This window comes from Hyla sarda, chromosome 2, assembly GCF_029499605.1.
Source record: "Hyla sarda isolate aHylSar1 chromosome 2, aHylSar1.hap1, whole genome shotgun sequence".
Lineage (NCBI taxonomy): Eukaryota > Metazoa > Chordata > Amphibia > Anura > Hylidae > Hyla > Hyla sarda.
In genome coordinates, this window is record NC_079190.1 from 464091019 (window position 1) to 464110389 (window position 19371).

At 43.1% G+C, this 19371-nt stretch overlaps 1 protein-coding gene across 6 annotated transcripts in view; it reads left to right on the top strand.

Moving 5' to 3' along the window:
• NCAM2 (neural cell adhesion molecule 2) overlaps positions 1–19371 on the top strand; it is a 501839-nt gene that overhangs the window by 366652 nt on the left and 115816 nt on the right. For all 6 annotated transcript variants that reach the window (XM_056559430.1, XM_056559431.1, XM_056559433.1 and 3 more), the window contains 2 exons: positions 724–911; positions 17156–17252. In XM_056559430.1, the coding sequence (XP_056415405.1) occupies positions 724–911; positions 17156–17252 (285 nt within the window). The remainder of the gene's footprint in view (positions 1–723; positions 912–17155; positions 17253–19371) is intronic.

Below are 19371 nucleotides of genomic sequence, written 5' to 3' on the forward strand. Positions count from 1 at the left end.
ATGTTCTATACCGCGGCCTTCAGAGACGCAAGTATCAAGCAGGGCAGCTCTTCTTCTTTTGTGCATGAGGATCTTTGCAATAGGAGCTTCCCTGGCCCTTCCTCTCATGTATGATTGACAGCTCTAACGTTCAATCAGAAGACTGATAGAGCTGTCAATCATTACTGAGGGAAGGTGCCGGGAAAGATCTCAATGCAGAGAGCTCCATGAAAACTTTAACACTTGCGATGATAGGGATTGGGGCATTGAACAGCGTTTATTTTGATGATGCAACCTGCATAACTGGGGTATAGATTCATTACTATCCCAAATGTCTTTATGGGGCATTATGTGTCTGCAGTTTTGATAGCTATACAATAAATCCCTGCTTATGTTGCTTTATTTTTCAGTTTAGTTTTAAAACAATAATATTAATGGTAGTGAAGGTATATACACAGTATGCTGTATGTACTATAACTCAAAACATTTTGATGGTCCTCCGAGGGTACCTCATATATTAGCTTAGTAGTGTTTTGTCTGATGTTTATTTGCTTTGCTTCATATTCTGCATAATTTTCTATTTTACCACTCGTACTTTATCATGATTTTTTTCACTTCTTTTCGCCAAAGCCCGATCCAATCTAATATTGAAGTTACATCTGAAATTGTGACAAATCAATTTAAATGTTCCACGGCAAAAGTAATTCATTTGTAATATTCATCTCAAACTTTGTCTTCCAACAGATGCACCGAAATTTATTTCAAATCAAACCATCTATTATTCCTGGGAAAACAATCCAATTAATATCAGTTGTGATGTTATCTCCAACCCTCCCTCATCTATTTTCTGGAGTAGAGAAAAAATTCTGCTACCTGCACGGAATATAACAAATATAAAGACCTACAGGGATGGAAAAAAGATTCTGTTAGAGGTGAGAGCGTTTTAACAGATCACCAAACCTGTATATACAAGGCAAACAAGACTTCTTATGCAGTATAAATGTGCCAAAAATTATTATATACAGAACATGTAGCAGGGCAGCTGAAATTCTATGTTTCATTTTAATCTGTCCACCCACTGGGATAAATATGTTTTCTTATATAAAGACTTTGAGGGAGATTTTTTAAAAAAAACTATGCAAAAATAAAATAAGCAATCTGATTGGTTGCCATGGGCAACTGCACCTCTCTTCTACTCAGCTTTTAAAAAAAAAATAAAATAAGCAATCTGATTGGTTGCCATGGGCAACTGCACCTCTCTTCTACTCAGCTTTTAAAAAATCTCCCCCTTTGTGTTAACTTTCAGTCATTGGGGCCATCATCAAGTTAGAGTTTAGCTGTTGTTCTATCTTCAAGAGACCTCTAGATGGAGTCTTATTTGGGAACAGGCAAGGTATTACCTTATTTTGCTGCCAGGCACTTCACTTCCACCTCGCTGTCATTCAAAAAGTATAACTTGAATTGTTACAGCGATATACACCAAAACTGAGTGTATAGCTGAACCAACATTTTTTTTTGATACATGGAAATTCTCTTATATGTTTTATGTTATTTGTTTGGAAAATGCATGCAGGAGGATTAGAAAAACAGGACACCTCCCTTCACAAACAACCCCAAACCTTTGCACAGTTCTGGTCTGGCGTTACAACCCAGCCTTATTTACGTCAAAGGAGCTAAGCTGCAATATTGGACATAGCCTTTGGCCATGTGTGGCATGTTTTGTTGAAGAAAGTCATTAAACGTAACTTTTAAAAACAAGATCTATAGACATTCCTACCTACAGCTATCAATCAACCCCCCCCCCCCCCCACCGCCTTTAACCCCTTAACGACGCAGGACATAAGTGTGAGTTGGTACTTAACGCACCAGGACGTACATTTACATTCTATGCATAACCGCGAGCATTGGAGCGATGCTCACGTCATGTGCGGCAGGTCTCGGCTGCTGATAGCAGCCAGAGACCCGCCCGTAATGGCGGACATCCTCGATCGCACGGATGTCCGCCATTAACCCCTCAGATGCCGTGATCAATACAGATCACAGCATCTGCAGCATCGCGGTACTTTGAATGGATGATTGGATCGCCCACAGCGCTGTCGCAGCAATTCGATCATCCAGCATGGCAGCCAGAGGTCCCCTCACCTGCCTCCGCTGCCTTCCACGGGTCTTCTGCTCTGGTCTGCGATCGAGCAGACCAGAGCAGAAGAAGACCGATAATACTGATCAGTGCTATGTCCTATGCATAGCACTGAACAGAATTAGCAATTGAATGATTGTTATAAATAGTCCCCTATGGGGACTATTAAAGTGTAAAAATAAAAGTAAAAAAAGTAAAACATAAAAGTAAAAATAATGTGAAAAACCCCCTCCCCCAATAAAAATGTAAATTGTCCCATTTTCCCTATTTCACCCCCAAAAAGTGTAAAAAAAAATATTTTATAAACATATTTGGTATCGCCGCATGCGTAAATATCCCAACTATTAAAATAAAATGTTAATGATACCGTACGGTGAACGGCGTGAACGTAAAAAATAAAAGTTCAAAATAGCTGCTTTTTGATAACATTTTATTCCCCCAAAAAAGTATGGTATCAATAAAAAGTACAGATCACATCGCAAAAAATTTGTCCTCATAACACCACTTATACGGGAAAATATAAAAAGTTATAGGTCTTCAAAATAGTAGGATTTTAACCCCTTAAGGACGCAGGACGTAAATGTACGTCCTGGTGAGGTGGTACTTAACGCACCAGGACGTACATTTACGTCCTAAGCATAACCGCGGGCATCGGAGCGATGCCCGTGTCATGCGCGGCTGATCCCGGCTGCTGATCGCAGCCAGGGACCCGCCGGCAATGGCCGACGCCCGCGATCTCGCGGGCGTCCGCCATTAACCCCTCAGGTGCCGGGATCAATACAGATCCCGGCATCTGCGGCAGTTCGCGATTTAAATGAACTATCGGATCGCCCGCAGCGCTGCTACGGGGATCCGATCATTCATAACGCCGCATGGAGGTCCCCTCTCCTTCCTCCGTGCGTCTCCCGGCGTCTCCTGCTCTGGTCTGTGATCGAGCAGACCAGAGCAGAAGATGACCGAAAACACTGATCTGTTCTATGTCCTATACATAGAACAGATCAGTATTAGCAATCATGGTATTGCTATGAATAGTCCCCTATGGGGACTATTCAAGTGTAAAAAAAAATGTAAAAAAATGTAAAAGTAAAAGTAAAAAAAAGTGAAAAATCCCCTCCCCCAATAAAAAAGTAAAACGTCCGTTTTTTCCTATTTTACCCCCAAAAAGCGTAAAAAAAATTTTTTATAGACATATTTGGTATCGCCGCGTGCATAAATGTCCGAACTATTAAAATAAAATGTTGATGATCCCGTACGGTGAACGGCGTGAACGAAAAAAAATTAAAAAAAGTCCAAAATTCCTACTTTTTTAATACATTTTATTAAAAAAAAATTATAAAAAATGTATTAAAAGTTTTTTATATGCAAATGTGGTATAAAAAAAAGTACAGATCATGGCGCAAAAAAATGAGCCCCCATACCGTCGCTTATACGGAAAAATAAAAAAGTTAGAGGTCATCAAAATAAAGGGATTATAAACGTACTAATTTGGTTAAAAAGTTTGTGATTTTTTTTTAGCGCAACAATAATATAAAAGTATTTAATAATGGGTATCATTTTAATTGTATTGACCCTCAGAATAAAGAACACATGTCATTTTTACCATAAATTGTACGGCGTGAAAACAAAACCTTCCAAAATTAGCAAAATTGCGTTTTTCGTTTTAATTTCCCCACAGAAATAGTGTTTTTTGGTTGCGCCATACATTTTATGATATAATGAGTGATGTCATTACAAAGGACAACTGGTCGCGCAAAAAACAAGCCCTCATACTAGTCTGTGGATGAAAATATAAAAGAGTTATGATTTTTAGAAGGCGAGGAGGAAAAAATGAAAACATAAAAATTAAATTGTCCTTAAGGCCAAAATGGGCTGAGTCCTTAAGGGGTTAAACATACTAATTTGGTTAAACAGTTTGCAATTTTTTTTAAGCGAAACAGTAATAGAGAAATATGTTATCATGGGTATCATTTTAATCGTATGGACCCAAAGAATAAAGAATGCATGTCATTTTTACTTTAATTGTACGGCGTGAAAACGAAACTTTCCAAAATTAGCAAAATTGCAGTTTTCTTTTTAATTTCCCCACACAAATAGTATTTTTTTGGTTGTGCCATACATTTTATGGTAAAGTGAGTGATGGCATTACAACGGACAACTGGTCGTGCAAAAAAACAAGCCCTCATACTAGTCTGTGGATGAAGATATAGACCTTAAGGCCCAAATGAGCTGAGTCCTTAAAAGGGTTGTTAGGATTCGGCAGGCTGGATGTGGATCCTCTGTGTCAGCGAGGGATTGGCGTGAACCGTGTCGGTGGACCGGTTCTAGGTTGCTACTGGTATTTACCAGAGCCCGCCGCAAAGCGGGATGGTCTTGCTGCGGCGGTAGCAACCAGGTCGTATCCACCGGCAACGGCTCAACCTCGCTGACTGCTGAGAAGGCGTGGGACAGAAGGACTAGACAGAGGCAAGGTCAGACATAGCAGAAGGTCGGGGCAGGTGGCAAGGTTCGTAGTCAATGGCGATAGCAAGAGGTCAGGAACACTGGTAAGGCAAACACTATAAACGCTTTCTCTGGTACAAGACAACAAGATCCGGCAAGGAAGTGAAGGGGAAGTGAGGTTATTTGAGCAGGGAGCAGGTGGAGGCTAATTAGACTGATTGGGCCAGGCACCAATCATTGGTGCACTGGCCCTTTAAATCTTAGAGAGCTGGCGCGCGCGCCCTAAGGAGCGGAGCCGCGCACGCCAGGACGTGACAGGCGGGAACCGAGACAGGTGAGTGACTTGGGATGCGATTCGCGAGCGGGCGCGTCCCGCTATACAAATTGCATCCCCGCCGGCAGTGTCAGTGCAGCTCTCCCGGTCAGCGGGTCTGACCGGGGCGCTGCAGAGAGAGAAACGCCGCGAGCACTCCGGGGAGGAGCAGGGACCCGGAGCGCTCGGCGTAACAGTACCCCCCCCTTAGGTCTCCCCCTCTTTTTGTCCGGTTGTCGCTCCACAAGGAACGAGGACATTGGGAGCGATTGTAGAGTCTCCTTCTGGAGGACAGAGAAGTCCTGGGTATACACATCAACGGCAGGCAGTTCAGAAGGAGTGGGAATGGGGAGGGGGGGCAGAGGGTGAAGCTTGGCATGGGGCAGAGTGTTACCAGGACGGGGGCTATGAGGAGGAGACACTGAGGTTTGACTGACGGGACTGGGAGCAGACGTGAGGCATTTTTTGTGGCAAGAAGCACCCCAGCTCTTGATCTCCCCGGTGGTCCAGTCAAGGGTAGGAGAGTGGCGTTGGAGCCATGGCAGACCGAGGAGGACTTCAGATGTGCAGTTGGGCAAAACAAAAAATTTAATTTTTTCGTGATGCCGTCCAATGCTCATGAGCAGGGGTTCTGTGCGGTAACGCACAGTGCAGTCCAACTTTACTCCGTTGACCGAGGAAATGTAGAGCGGCTCGACGAGACGGGTCACAGGGATGTTGAACTTATTAACAAAAGAGGCCAAAATGAAATTTTCCGCAGAACCAGAGTCCAAGAAGGCCATAGCTGAGAAGGAAGAGTTGGCAGAAGGAGAAATCCGCACGGGCCCAGTGAGACGTGGAGAAGCAGACTTCATACCAAGAGACGCCACACCCACGTGAGCTGGGTGCGTGTGTGCGTTTCCCAGACGTGGAGGACGAATAGGGCAATCCACCAAGAAATGTTCGGTACTAGCGCAGTACAGACATAAATTTTTATCTCTACGGCGAGCCCTCTCTTCATGGGTCAGGCGAGACCGATCCACTTGCATAGCCTCCTCGGCGGGAGGCACAGGGGTAGATTGCAAAGGATACTGTGAGAGAGGTGCCCAGAGATCAAGGTCTTTTTCCTGGCGGAGCTCCTGGTGTCTTTCAGAAAAACTCATGTCAATGCGGGTGGCCAAATGGATAAGTTCATGCAGGTTGGCAGGAATTTCTCGTGCGGCCAGCACATCCTTGATGTTACTGGATAGGCCTTTTTTAAAGGTCGCGCAGAGGGCCTCGTTGTTCCAAGATAATTCAGAGGCAAGGGTGCGAAATTGGATGGCGTATTCTCCTACAGAAGAATTTCCCTGGACCAGGTTCAGCAAGGCAGTTTCGGCAGAAGAAGCTTGGGCTGGTTCCTCGAAGACACTACGAACCTCAGCGAAGAAGGACTGTACAGTGGCAGTGACAGGATCATTGCGGTCCCAGAGTGGTGTGGCCCATGACAGGGCCTTCCCAGACAGGAGACTAACCACGAAAGCCACCTTCGACCGTTCTGTAGGAAATTGGTCCGACAGCATTTCCAAATGTAGGGAACATTGTGACAGGAAACCACGGCAAAGTCTAGAGTCCCCATCAAATTTGTCCGGCAGGGACAAGCGGAGGCCAGGAGCGGGCACACGCTGCGGAGGAGGTGCAGGAGCTGGCAGAGGAGATGGTTGCTGCTGTCGCTGTGGCAGAACTTGCTGTAGCATGGCGGTCAACTGCGACAGCTGCTGTCCTTGTTGGGCAAACTGTTGTCCAAGTTGCTCTATCTGTTGAGACTGCTGGGCGACCACCGTGGTAAGGTCAGCGGCAACTGGCAGCGGGACCTCAGCGGGATCCATGGCCGGATCTACTGTTAGGATTCGGCAGGCTGGATGTGGATCCTCTGTGTCAGCGAGGGATTGGCGTGGACCGTGTCGGTGGACCGGTTCTAGGTTGCTACTGGTATTCACCAGAGCCCGCCGCAAAGCCCGCCGCGGCGGTAGCAACCAGGTCATATCCACAGGCAATGGCTCAACCTCGCTGACTGCTGAGAAGGCGTGGGACAGAAGGACTAGACAGAGGCAAGGTCAGACGTAGCAGAAGGTTCGGGCAGGCGGCAAGGTTCGTAGTAAATGGCTATAGCAAGAGGTCAGGAACACTGGTAAGGCAAACAGTATAAACGCTTTCTCTGGCACAAGGCAACAAGATCCGGCAAGGAAGTGAAGGGGAAGTGAGGTTATATGAGCAGGTGTAGGCTAATTAGACTGATTGGGCCAGGCACCAATCATTGGTGCACCGGCCCTTTAAATCTTAGAGAGCTGGCGCGCGCGCGCCCTAAGGAGCGGGGCCGCGCGCGCCAGGACGTGACAGCCGGGGACCGGGACAGGTTAGTGACTTGGGATGCCATTCGCGAGCGGGCGCGTCCCGCTATGCGAATCGCATCCCCGCCGGCAGTGTCAGTGCAGCGCTCCCGGTCAGCGGGTCTGACCGGGGCGCTGCAGAGAGAGGAACGCCGTGAGCGCTCCGGGGAGGAGCAGGGACCCGGAGCGCTCGGCGTAACAAGGGTACTCCAGTGCTTAGACATCTTATCCCCTATCCAAAGGATAGGGCATAAGATGCCTGATCGCGGGAGTCCCGCCGCTGGGGACTCCCGTGATCTTGCACGCGGCACCCCGTTTGTAATGAGTCCCCAGAGCATGTTCGCTCTGGGACTGATTACCGGCGACTACAGGGCGGGCGGCGTGTGACGTCACGCCCCCGCCCCCGTGTGATGTCACGCTCCGCCCCTCAATGCAAGCCTACGGGAGGGGGCGTGATAGCTGTCACGCCCCCTCCCGTAGGCTTGCATTGAGAGGCGGAGCGTGACAACACACGCCGCCCGCCCTGTAGTCGCCAGTAATCAGTCCCGGAGCGAACACGCTCCGGGGACTGATTACAAACGGGGTGCCGCGTGCAAAATCACGGGGGTCCCCAGCGGCGGGACTCCCGCGATCAGGCATCTTATCCCCTATCCTTTGAATAGGGGATAAGATGTCTAAGCACCGGAGTACCCCTTTAAGCGGTTGAAAAATCCTATTTGGTATCTTCAACTCCGGGCACGACTTGGAGCATGGGCGGAGCTTAGTGACATCACTGCTGCGGTTTTCTAGCAAAAGAACCAAGCAGAGAACAGCAGCGGTGATGTCACTAAGCTCCGCCCATGCTCCAAGTGGGGCTGGAGCCTAAGATACCTGTTACGCCGAGCGCTCCGGGTCCCCGCTCCTCCCCGGAGCGCTCGCAGCGTTTTCCTGTTCGCAGTGCCCCGGTCAGACCCACTGACCGGGAGCGCTGCGATAGTGTCCCTAGCAGGGATGCAATCTGCGATGCGGGACGCGCCCGCTCGCGGTTCGCATCCCAGCCCGCTTACCAGACTCGTTCCCCGTCTGTACTGTCCCGGCCGCGCGGCCCCGCTCCCTAGGGCGCGCGCGCGTCGGCTCTCTGCGATTTAAAGGGCCAGTGCGCCGCTGATTAGCGCCTGATTCTAATTAGTGTAATCACCTGTGCACTTCCCTATATAACCTCACTTCCCCTTCCCTTCCTTGCCGGATCTTGTTGCCATTGTGCCAGTGAAAGCGTTCCTTGTATGTCCCAAGCCAGTGTTCTAGACCTCCTGCCGTTTCCCCTGACTACGATCCTTGTTGCCTGCCCTGACCTTCTGCTACGTCCGACCTTGCTCTTGCCTAATCCCTTGTACCGCGCCTATCTCAGCAGTCAGTCAGGGTTGAGTCGCTATCGGGTGGAACGACCTGGGGGTTACCTGCCGCAGCAAGTCCATCCCGCTTTGCGGCGGGCTCTGGTGAATACCAGTAACCCCTTAGACTCCGTTCTCCTGGTATGGCCCACGTCATCACCCCACTGACACAGAGGATCCACCACCAGTATCCTCACATCACCCGGATCCTGACAATACCTAAGAGGATGTCCAGAGAATGACAGCACGGAACGAGACAAGGTACCATTGTCATCAGTGTTGCCTGCACTACCAATCTGTACTGACAGGTAAGTGCAGGTGACACTGATGACAGATTTCCTTTAAACTTTCACCAAACCAAACAAGCCGACAGCTCTCACCTCCATCACCTGTACCTTTGTACCAACTGGCCAACAGCACCTCCGGCCCATCCAGAAAGTTCAACAGAAGAAATGCCCAGTACAATTTTTGCAGTAAAAGTAGAACACTTTAATTGGACATTCTTTGACCTGTTAGCTACTTAATAAGAAGGGTTGGAAAATCAGTTAAACATAGTGATGTCATAGTACATGGATAAAAACATTGTGAAGTCACAGGGAAGAGGGCAATGCTTACAGTGATGTCACAAAACTGTGGTAATTAATAAATGGTTATTGCATACAGTGATGTCATGGTGCATGGATAACAGCAGCACATTAACAATAAACATTGAAGTTCTAGAAAATGGTTATTGCAAACAGTGATTTTAGAGAAAATGAGAACAGAGCAAGAATAATAAACATAATGTAATTGCACATAGTTATGTCACAATACAGGGTAAGGTCACGTATGGGCAGGGAACAGTGAAACCCTAACTCACCCACAGTCACTATCCCTACCTATTGCCTATCTGCCCTAAGTGACGGATCGACAACCACAATGACAAACCCTCCCTGCTAAGTGATAGGGCAGCATTGTCAAAACAATAAAATACAAAACAGTTGGAGTCAGAGAACAGCTGGAGGCACACAAACTAACAGAGGTACAATAAGACACACACACAGTCAAATTGTACTCAAGCTAGCCATTGTCGGTACCAAGAAATGGGAGTACCGGAACGTAGAACAAGAGTCAAGGGAAAAGCCAAAGATCCATATACAAGCAGGTATCAGTAAGCAGGTGGTGTCAGCTAAGGTATAACCTTTCACAGATGCTAGACTGATCACCGCTCCTAGCATATATAGGAAGCAGAGCTGAGAACCACACCCAGATGACACAGGTGAGCTCCCAGAAGCTCCAGCCCAACTAGAGTCATTAAACTCTTTGTGTACGGCCAGAGCCAGACGTTACAGATAAGTAGTGCAGTGATGTCACTTTACAAGGGTCACATATGCTTTGTTAAATCTGAAAAGATCATGCACACAGTAATGTCACAGTGATGCCACAGCCAAAATATATGGCATTCAGCAATGTCACAGAAAGGGCTCGTTCACACCCTGATTGTTCCTTCTGTGTATATGTTGGGAAAATGTCATGGTGTGATGCCGACATATGTGTTGAGACTTTAATGGTTCTAACATATAGGTGTTTGTTCTGTGCATGCCCATGCAAGTATACTGAACATTGTAATTTGCTATTTTTCTGATGTATACATGTCACAGAAGGCACAAACATGCTGTCAACTGGGCCTAAAGAGATAATAAACATGGCATTATAAGAAGGATAATTCACGCTAAATTGTTATAATGTTATCCTGATTTCATTTGTCGAATAGATTAAAAACATTTAGATATTTTGCTGAAATATTTCCTATCTTGTCTTACATTTATGTCAATGTTTTTATTTACCAATCCATTAATTTATCCTTTATTTGTTTTTATATGAATATACATTTAGATTTATTTCTTTAGCCAGTGTTACTTTTCACATTTTCATAAAATTGGGCAAGATTCCACTTCTTGTTTAGTCTGTGTTCTCAATTTTGTTAGCATCAGCAAGAATTATGGAGAGTTTTTGCCCCATTAATCATCAAAGGTCTTTGGACCTAGCAGACTATACAAACATTTATCACGCTGTAAGTCATAAAGGCGCGTTCAGATATTTCCAGATACATTGTATAATCGCCGCCGTATTTATTATTCATGCCACTGTTTTATTTTCTTTGAGTAGGACAATATCTCAGATGACAAACATGATGTATTTATTGAAATTTACACACTACCACTATGTTCCTTACTTTGCTCAAATTACTTTTATTACTTTGCAGAGACATGATTAATATTGAAAGTCAACGTAGTATTTTATTTTTTATTATTTTTTATTAGATTTATGTTTAATTAGTTTTTATTAAAATTTAGCTAAGCAGAAAATGATTGTGCAGCAAAGCGCAAATGACAAATAAACGCTACACAGAATAATCCTCTTATACAGTCACTGCCTAAAAGTACAGGAAAATTGGGCACAGCGATGGTAAAAAGCAGAGACTCTCCAGCATGGTCGGATTGACGCTGGTGTTCTAGACATGCTGGGTGTCATAGTTTTACAACAGCTGGGGAGCCACAGGTTGGAGACTAATGATAGACTGGAAAAATACAAAAAAAATGCCATGCAGATGGTGTTTTGGGGGCATCTTTTCTCAAAAACGCCATCCGCATGGGATTTTTTAGGCCAAAAACACTGCAGCAAGAAGTCAGCTTGGAGTCAATAGGGAAATAAAAAATGCCATACCCCCATGACTGTTTTTGCCAGTTTTACTCTTTAGGCTAAATCTCTACACAACATTTTTTTTATGTTTTATGGGGCACTACCAAGAGTTTTTGCAGCATGTTTGTCTTTGACATTTTGTCCCCTGCATTTTTCTCATAACAAGTCACGTTATTCATATATGGAACACAAGGATTTCTATTGAAGAAAAAAATAAATTATAAAATACCAAATTTCAATCCTATTTTTTTTTTCTTGCCATTTTTTCCTTCCATAGAAGTTTATGGGAAAAAAAAAGCCAATATTTCCTAAAAATTGGTTATGGTCTCAGCATGCAAACACAGGTTAAAGGAGTATTCCAGGAAAAAAAATGTTTTTTTAAATATATCAACTGGCTCCAGAAAGTTAAACAGATTTGTAAATTACTTCTATTAAACAATCTTAATCCTTCTGATAATTATCAGCTGCTGAAGTTGAGTTGTTATCTTCTGTCTGACAACAGTGCTCTCTGCTGACATCTCTGCTTGTCTCAGGAACTGCACATGGCAGAATAGGTTTGCTATGGGGATTTGTCTCTACTCTGGACAGTTCCCGAGACAGGTGTCATTAGAGAGCACTTTGACAAGAAGGAACAAATCAACTTCAGCAGCTCCTAAGTACTGAAAGGTTTAAGATTTTTTTTATTTTTTTATAGAAGTAATTTACACATTTGTTTAACTTTCTGGAGCCAGTATATATATATAGCATGCTTGATAAAGGCTGCACTGGCAGCTGAAACGTTGCATCTGTATTTATAATGGATTAAAGCTACCACCATTTTTTCACTTATTTTGTGTGCTGCAACCGCTTTTTGCACTCTACATTGGGGACCAGGGACCAGGGTCCATTTGGCTGCCTGCACCAGAGATATTTTTTATAAGGTGTGCTACTCTTCGCTATATCTTCTTCTATATATATATATATATATATATATACGTGTGTCAAAAAGTTGATATATATAAAAAAAATAAGGCTAGGATCCGACTTGTTTTTTTTTCCAGCGTTTTTTTCACTGAAAGAAAAATGCCAGTAACAAATGCCAGTGCAATTTCTTGCATCTGAAGTTTTTTTCTGATGTTTTTTCTGGCGTTTTTGCCCCTTTGTTGAAAGTTGAAATAACAATTTTGGCCCCCTTTGGCGTTTTTTTCAAATTGTGTTGAATACCAAAAAAAAAAAAAAAAAAAAAAAAAGGATGCAGTGGGGATGAGAAAAAATGTATTCAAGGACATTTTTATTTTAAAATTTTAATAAAGTGTGTATGTGTGTTTCACTTTTTTTTCTCTATTAGGTATTACTGCTACTCCCAGCATGGAACAGACTGTTCTATGATGGGAGTAGTAGTACCTATACTAATAGACATATCGTCCTGAGTGTCAGTCGTGACACCTGATGCGATCATCCATAATATAGCAGAGTTGTGGAGCGGCTCTATAGTCACATCTCTGCACTATACTCTGGCCAGTTATGTGAATAGAACATCACTCATTTATATTTTCCGCCCAGAGTGAGGATTGGCCGGATGGTTGCAGCTAATCACTGCTCTGAGGGAAATGTGAATGAGTGATGTTCTATTCACATCACTGGCCGGAGTATAGTGCAGAGATGTGAGTGCAGGAGAAAGCCACTCTGCATCTCTGCAATAGAAAGGACGATCACAGCGAATGTCTGGAGTGACACCCACTGTGATCTGTCCTTAACTGCAGGTACTACTCCTCCCATCATGGAGCACGCTCTGCTCCATGTTGGGAGCTGTAGTACCTGAATGTAAGAATAAATAAATCACTTCAGAGCAACACTTTGATTCTTCCTTTGCGACTTTTTACCCTGTAACAACATTTTGTGCGATATTTTAAAAATGCTTTCCACAGCCAATGTTGTAAGCCAGGTCTGTGGTGGTGTAGCTTTTGACCTTGCTGCAATATTTTTTTTGTCTTTGGTACAACATGCGCAAATTTTCTAACAAATTAGTCTACAAAATTTTCTTGGATGGAAGGGAACCTGGTGAATCAGATAAAATACAGTCAACTCTGTGCCTGATACTTTACTTTAACCCACATTGTTAACACCTATGTGCTGCCTATTATTATCTATTGCAATGATTTATAAAAAAAAAATTTGGTCTATGCACAATATTTATTAAGCCTTTGCATGGCAATGCGAGATGTGGCCTGCAGATGGCACAAACAGATCTCCACAAGGGGGCAGAGATTGATTTACAGTATGGTCACCGGCATTTACATCAAGAGCAGGCAACATGTCCTGAATGTGATGTTTACACTTCTGATCCAGAGTTTTACTTTGCTTTATAGTGCAGCACAGACTTTTATTAGATAATAATGTGGAAGTATTTGTGTATGCCTTTTGCTTTAACCTTTTTGCTGATGTGGCAGGCATAGGATAGACTCCCTTTTAGTTTACAAGTGCACAATAATTTAGGTTCTGTAATATTGCCTAGATTTCCCATGAATCCTCTGGCTTTGGGTGGGGTGTTTGATTATTGCAGCTGGTCATTCCATCAGGCTACCAGTGCTGAAGAACATGCAGGAGAACTTATTGGACTCATAAGAGGGTCGAGGTCAGTTCACACTGTGCTTTATTCCTACATTATCATACTCAAGGTAATTTTTTTAAAGAAATATCGCCATAAGGAGAATTGTGATTTAACCCATAATCACAATTGAGATGCTTTGTGAAGCTCTGACATTCTTAGGCTGTGTGCACATGTTTTTATTGCCTTTTCCACACATTGCTACTGCATTATCTGTTTTTGCAGCCATTTTAAAAATATTTTTCACAATTGTGGTCAATCTCCATTTTTGCCATAATTTAGGGGAAAAAAATAACAGAAAAAAACAGGAAACAGCAGCAAGAATTGCAATGTGTAAACACAGCCTCGGGAGATTTTTAAATACTATATAATGATCCCATAGAGATAGCAGATGGAGCTGAGAGGGCTAAGGAGGGGTCTGGGAGCTAGTAGGAAATATCTGGTTGGTGATGATGTCATCCTGTAGTCTAATGTCCTGTTGTAACTATTAAAGGGGTATTCCAGGCCAAAACTTTTTTTTATATATCAACTGGCTCCGGAAAGTTAAACAGATTTGTAAATTACTTCTATTAAAAAATCTTAATCCTTCCAATAGTTATTAGCTTCTGAAGTTGAGTTGTTGTTTTCTGTCTAACTGCTCTCTGATGACTCACGTCCCGGGAGCTGTGCAGTTCCTATGGGGATATTCTTCCATCATGCACAGCTCCCGGGACGTGACATCATCATTGAGCAGTTGGACAGAAAACTTCAGAAGCTAATCACTATTGGAAGGATTAAGATTTTTTAATAGAAGTCATTTACAAATCTGTTTAACTTTCCAGAGCCAGTTGATATATATATATATATATATATATATATATATATATATATATATATATATATAAGGTTTTGCCTGGAATACCCCTTTAAGTTCTGAAAGGTTTGCAGAGTCAGGGTGGTGATCAGATGACCTAATTACATTAATAAAACACATGAATGCAGGTGCATTGGAATAAAACAACTAGTGCTGTAGGACTAGTGATCGTAAGTGTGCATGATGTAGGCAAAAATAATAATAATAATAATAATAATAATAATAATAATCTAGGGTGCTTCTGTAATGAGGGAGACAATGTATCTTCCAGTAAATTGAGATATTTAGGAGAGAAATTATTTTGTAATCTAGGAAGGGTAAGTTAACAACAATATGACACAATAAATAACACTCTGCATAAAGATGACAAGCAACATACTGTGGGGGAAATGTATCAAAAACTGTGTAGAGGAAGAGTGGTGCAGTTGTCCATGGCAACCAATCAGATTGCTTTTTTCATTTTTAAATAGACCTGTGAAAAAATGAAAGAAGTGATCTGATTGGTTGCTAGAACCAACTGGGCAACTTTTCCTCTGGACAGGTTTTGATAAATCTCCCCCATGTGTGGTAATACTGCTGTGAATGACAAAGATCAAATGTTATCCATGCATTGGTAGATGACACATTTTGTACTCATGTAAGACACTGTGTGTATAAATATAAAGTGTTAATACTAAACACTTTGACATTCTTTTATTTTGGCACAAAAATATTTCATTGTTGCATTATTTAGGCTGTTGTACATGCAATACTTTGCCTAGCCATACGGTGTGCTGTTACAAAGAGATGTGGGTAATAGACCAGCAGTGCTGCAGCCATGTAGAATCAATCATACACCATCAAACACCATCATAGTCCTTACAAATTGTACCAGTGAGTTAAAGGGGTATTCCAAGAAAAAACATTTTTTTATATCAACTGAAGAAAGCTCCAGAAAGTTAAACAGATTTGTAAATTACTTCTATTAAAAAATCTTAATCCTTTCAATAATTCTCAGCTGCTGAAGTTGAGTTGTCATTTTTCTGTCTGGCAACAGTGCTCTCTGCTGACATATCTGCTTGTGTCAGGAAATGAGTTGAGTAAAAGAGGTTTGCTATGGGGATTTGCTTCTAAACTGGGCGTTTCCCGAGACACGTGCCATCAGAGAGCACTTAGACAGAAAAGAACAACTCAATTTCAGCAGCTCATAAGTACTGAAAGGATTAAGATTTTTTAATAGAAGTAATTTATAAATCTGTTTAACTTACTGGAGCCAGTTGATATATATAAAAAAAGTTTTTCCCTGGATAACCCCTTTAATATCCACATAACTTCATGGCTGACTAATGCCACATGATGTGATGTTCACATGGGTAAAATAACTCAAAGACAGGCCTCAGTTGGCGGGCATAATGCCACATGGATGCCATTGGGAAGGGGGGGGGGGGCAAATTCCTCTCCAGATTCAAATATGACTCAGAATAAATCAACAAATGGATCAACGTGCTGTCCCTATAGATGGATCTATTAACAATAACTTACTATTATTACCCACCAAAAATGCAGATGTTGTGTGCAACATATAAACAAGTTGGACCATGGTTATTTGGCAATGAAAGGACACAAAATCAGTAAAAAAATAAATAAATAAATAATATATATATATATATATATATATATATATATATATATATATACATACAAAGCAAAATGATCCTTGCAGCACACCCAAATAGTGCAAAGTAGTGAAGATTGATTAACCCATACAGACGATACTGTATTGTCTGTATGGGTTAATAAACCTTCACTACTTTGCACTATTTGGGTGTGCTGCGAGGATCATTTTGCTTTGGATCTATTTCCATGGTCTGCGATTGGGACCGTGTACCTCACTTACCTGCACCTCAATAATATCCTTTAACTATGGTTGTGCTGCCTCTACCTAGCTGTTTGTATATATATATATATATATATATATATATATATATATATATATATATTTATTTATTTATATATATTGCACTGTTCTTAGTTTTTCTATACTATGCAATTATGCATTTAAAATTCTATTTCTATGTGAGACATTTATTTATTTGTGAAAATAGGAATGTCCAGCGCAGATGGTCGTGCAAAGATGAATGTTCTTTATTGGTTAAAAGCCATAGCAGGAGCAAAGTAACACATTTCAGGTGCATTAGCACCCTTAGTCGTCATGTACGACTAAGGGTGCTAACGCACTTGAAACGTGTTACTTTGCTCCTGCTATGGCTTTTAACCAATAAAGAACATTCATCTTTGCACGACCATCTGCGCTGGACATTCCTATTTTCTCTATTGAAGTGGTGCTTGCCTTGCACAGTCTGTGCGCTTGGGGCCATTGAGGGTGAGCTGAATACTCTGTTCGTTGCTTGGACATTTATTTATTTGTGTAGTTATTTAATTACGGTATGTATTTATTTATGTTATAGATAACTCCAATATCAGACAACGACTTTGGACGATACAACTGCACAGCGATCAATTCCATAGGGTCCCGGGTCCAGGAATATGTGCTGACATTGGCCGGTATGTGCAGTGTGATTCTTATATAATCGCCTATTTTTTTATTTTTATGAATGGTTATTTAAGTTCTTTGTCTCTTAGAGAAATAACTTGGCTAGTCACTCAGGAAGGGCTCGAGGACTTATTTTTGTCTTGTGTTCCTCCGAGATGTTGGTATTTCGTTTTTACACATGATTGCAAATGTTGGACTTTGACAGTCAAGGATAGGGGTTAAATCGAGTGAATGATTTCCCTAAAGTATAACTCCTGTGGTATTTACGGTGTAAAGCTGTACTCCGAAAACAGGAGCACATAACTGGGCAGCTGACCAGATATCTGATGCTGGCACCCAACCATGGAATGTTGTTGTCAATGCATAAAGGCAATATGCAGATTATCTACAGATTAGGCCATCATATGATCACTGCAGAGCTTTGCATCCCAACCAGTTTGCCTCCAGCTGTTGCAAAACTACAATTCTCTGCATGCCCGGACAGCCAAAGGCTGTCCGGGTATGCTGGGAGTTGTAGTTTTGCAACAGCTGGAGGCACCCTGGATGCGAAACTCAGCTATTCATGTGTAAGATGAAAATAAAAATCCACCATGGCTTGACAAGCACTGGAGACCACGTTAGAGACTACAGCATTAAAGGAGAAAGCCAGCCAAAACTAACTGATCACGGGGGTCCGACCTCTGGGACCCCACCCCCCTTGATCTCTGGAATGGGACCTCGACTGTCAGTAAGGAGCGCGTTTCATACACCTGTAGACCGTTCCATGGCAGCGCCGGTGATGCCCGAGTCCTGTACTGTAGTCTTTTTGGCGTTCCTATGGAAATGAATGGAGCATATGCCGTCTGCAGTGTGTGCTTCTCACTGAGAGCCGAGTGCTCGAACCCCCCCTTGATCAACTACTTATCCCCTATCGTGTGCATAGGAGGGAATAACTTAGTTCTGGCTGGAGTTCTTCTTTAAAGGAAAGTCCAAACTGCTAATGGCATGGGTAATTAAAGGGGATTCTTTAACAATAAGTTGATCACAATGTTTTGCTCTGCTGGGGCCCACAGTTGTCCCCTATAATCTATAAGGGAACTTGGGAGTAAGTGTTTTATAAAGGAACATATGGCCACTCAACAAAATGAGATATTACTATGATTCAATAGCTTTGGGCATTCCGGATACACACATTTTTACAGCTGACACTGGTGATTCACAATAGGTGGGGCAGGACGGGGAAACGACGGGGACCGGCGCCGAAGATCCACTTACCGATCAGGGCGGGTGACGGAGGCTGCGGGCGACGGAGATCGGCGGGCGGCAATGACGTGCGGCTGGATCCGACGGAAGCCGGTGAGTTGCCTAGCAACATCTGCAGGGTACAGTTTGAGACCATTATAAAGTGGTCTCTAACTGTAGCCCTCCAGATGTTGCAAAACTACAACTGCGAGCATGACCAGACAGCTGTTTGGGCATGCTGGAATATGTAGTTTTGCAACAGCTGGAGGGCTACAGTTTTGCAACAGCTGGAGTTTTGCAACAGCTGGAGGGCTATCACCAGTGTCAGCTGCACTAATCGGTGGCACTTGCTGGTAGTGTGAGTAACACTGATAAAAATGTTGCCTACCTCAAGTGGATCTCTGACTCCGTAGCTCTGTTATTCTTCTTTTCTTTTATGCTTGGGGTGTGGGCAGGGTTACGATCCTTCCTTCAGGCATGGTGACATCAGCGATGTACGTTCAGCACTCGGCCAGACTCATCAATATTCATATCATCCTCTCCGCTCTACAAGTGCCTACTGCACATGTACTGCTTCACAGCCACGCCCATCTTGGACCTTGGCATGAAAAAGAGCCGGGAGTCAGAGAGATGAAATAGATGCATGTCAAGCCATGTCCCTCCCTAAGAAGCCTTGCTCCCTTTTTGAGATAAAACGTTGACAAGCTAAAATGTGATGCAGTATTTTGCATCTGAAATGCGCCAAATTTGTTGTATTTTACAATGTCTAGGCAAAGAAACATATCTACTCCTCTGGAGTTGACTTGAAGAAAATGTGATTAATCTCTAGGGTAGGGTCACACGAAACAGATCCACAGTGTACTTTACGCTGCTGAGCCACCGATGAACGACCCTAGAGTGTGTCTCCTG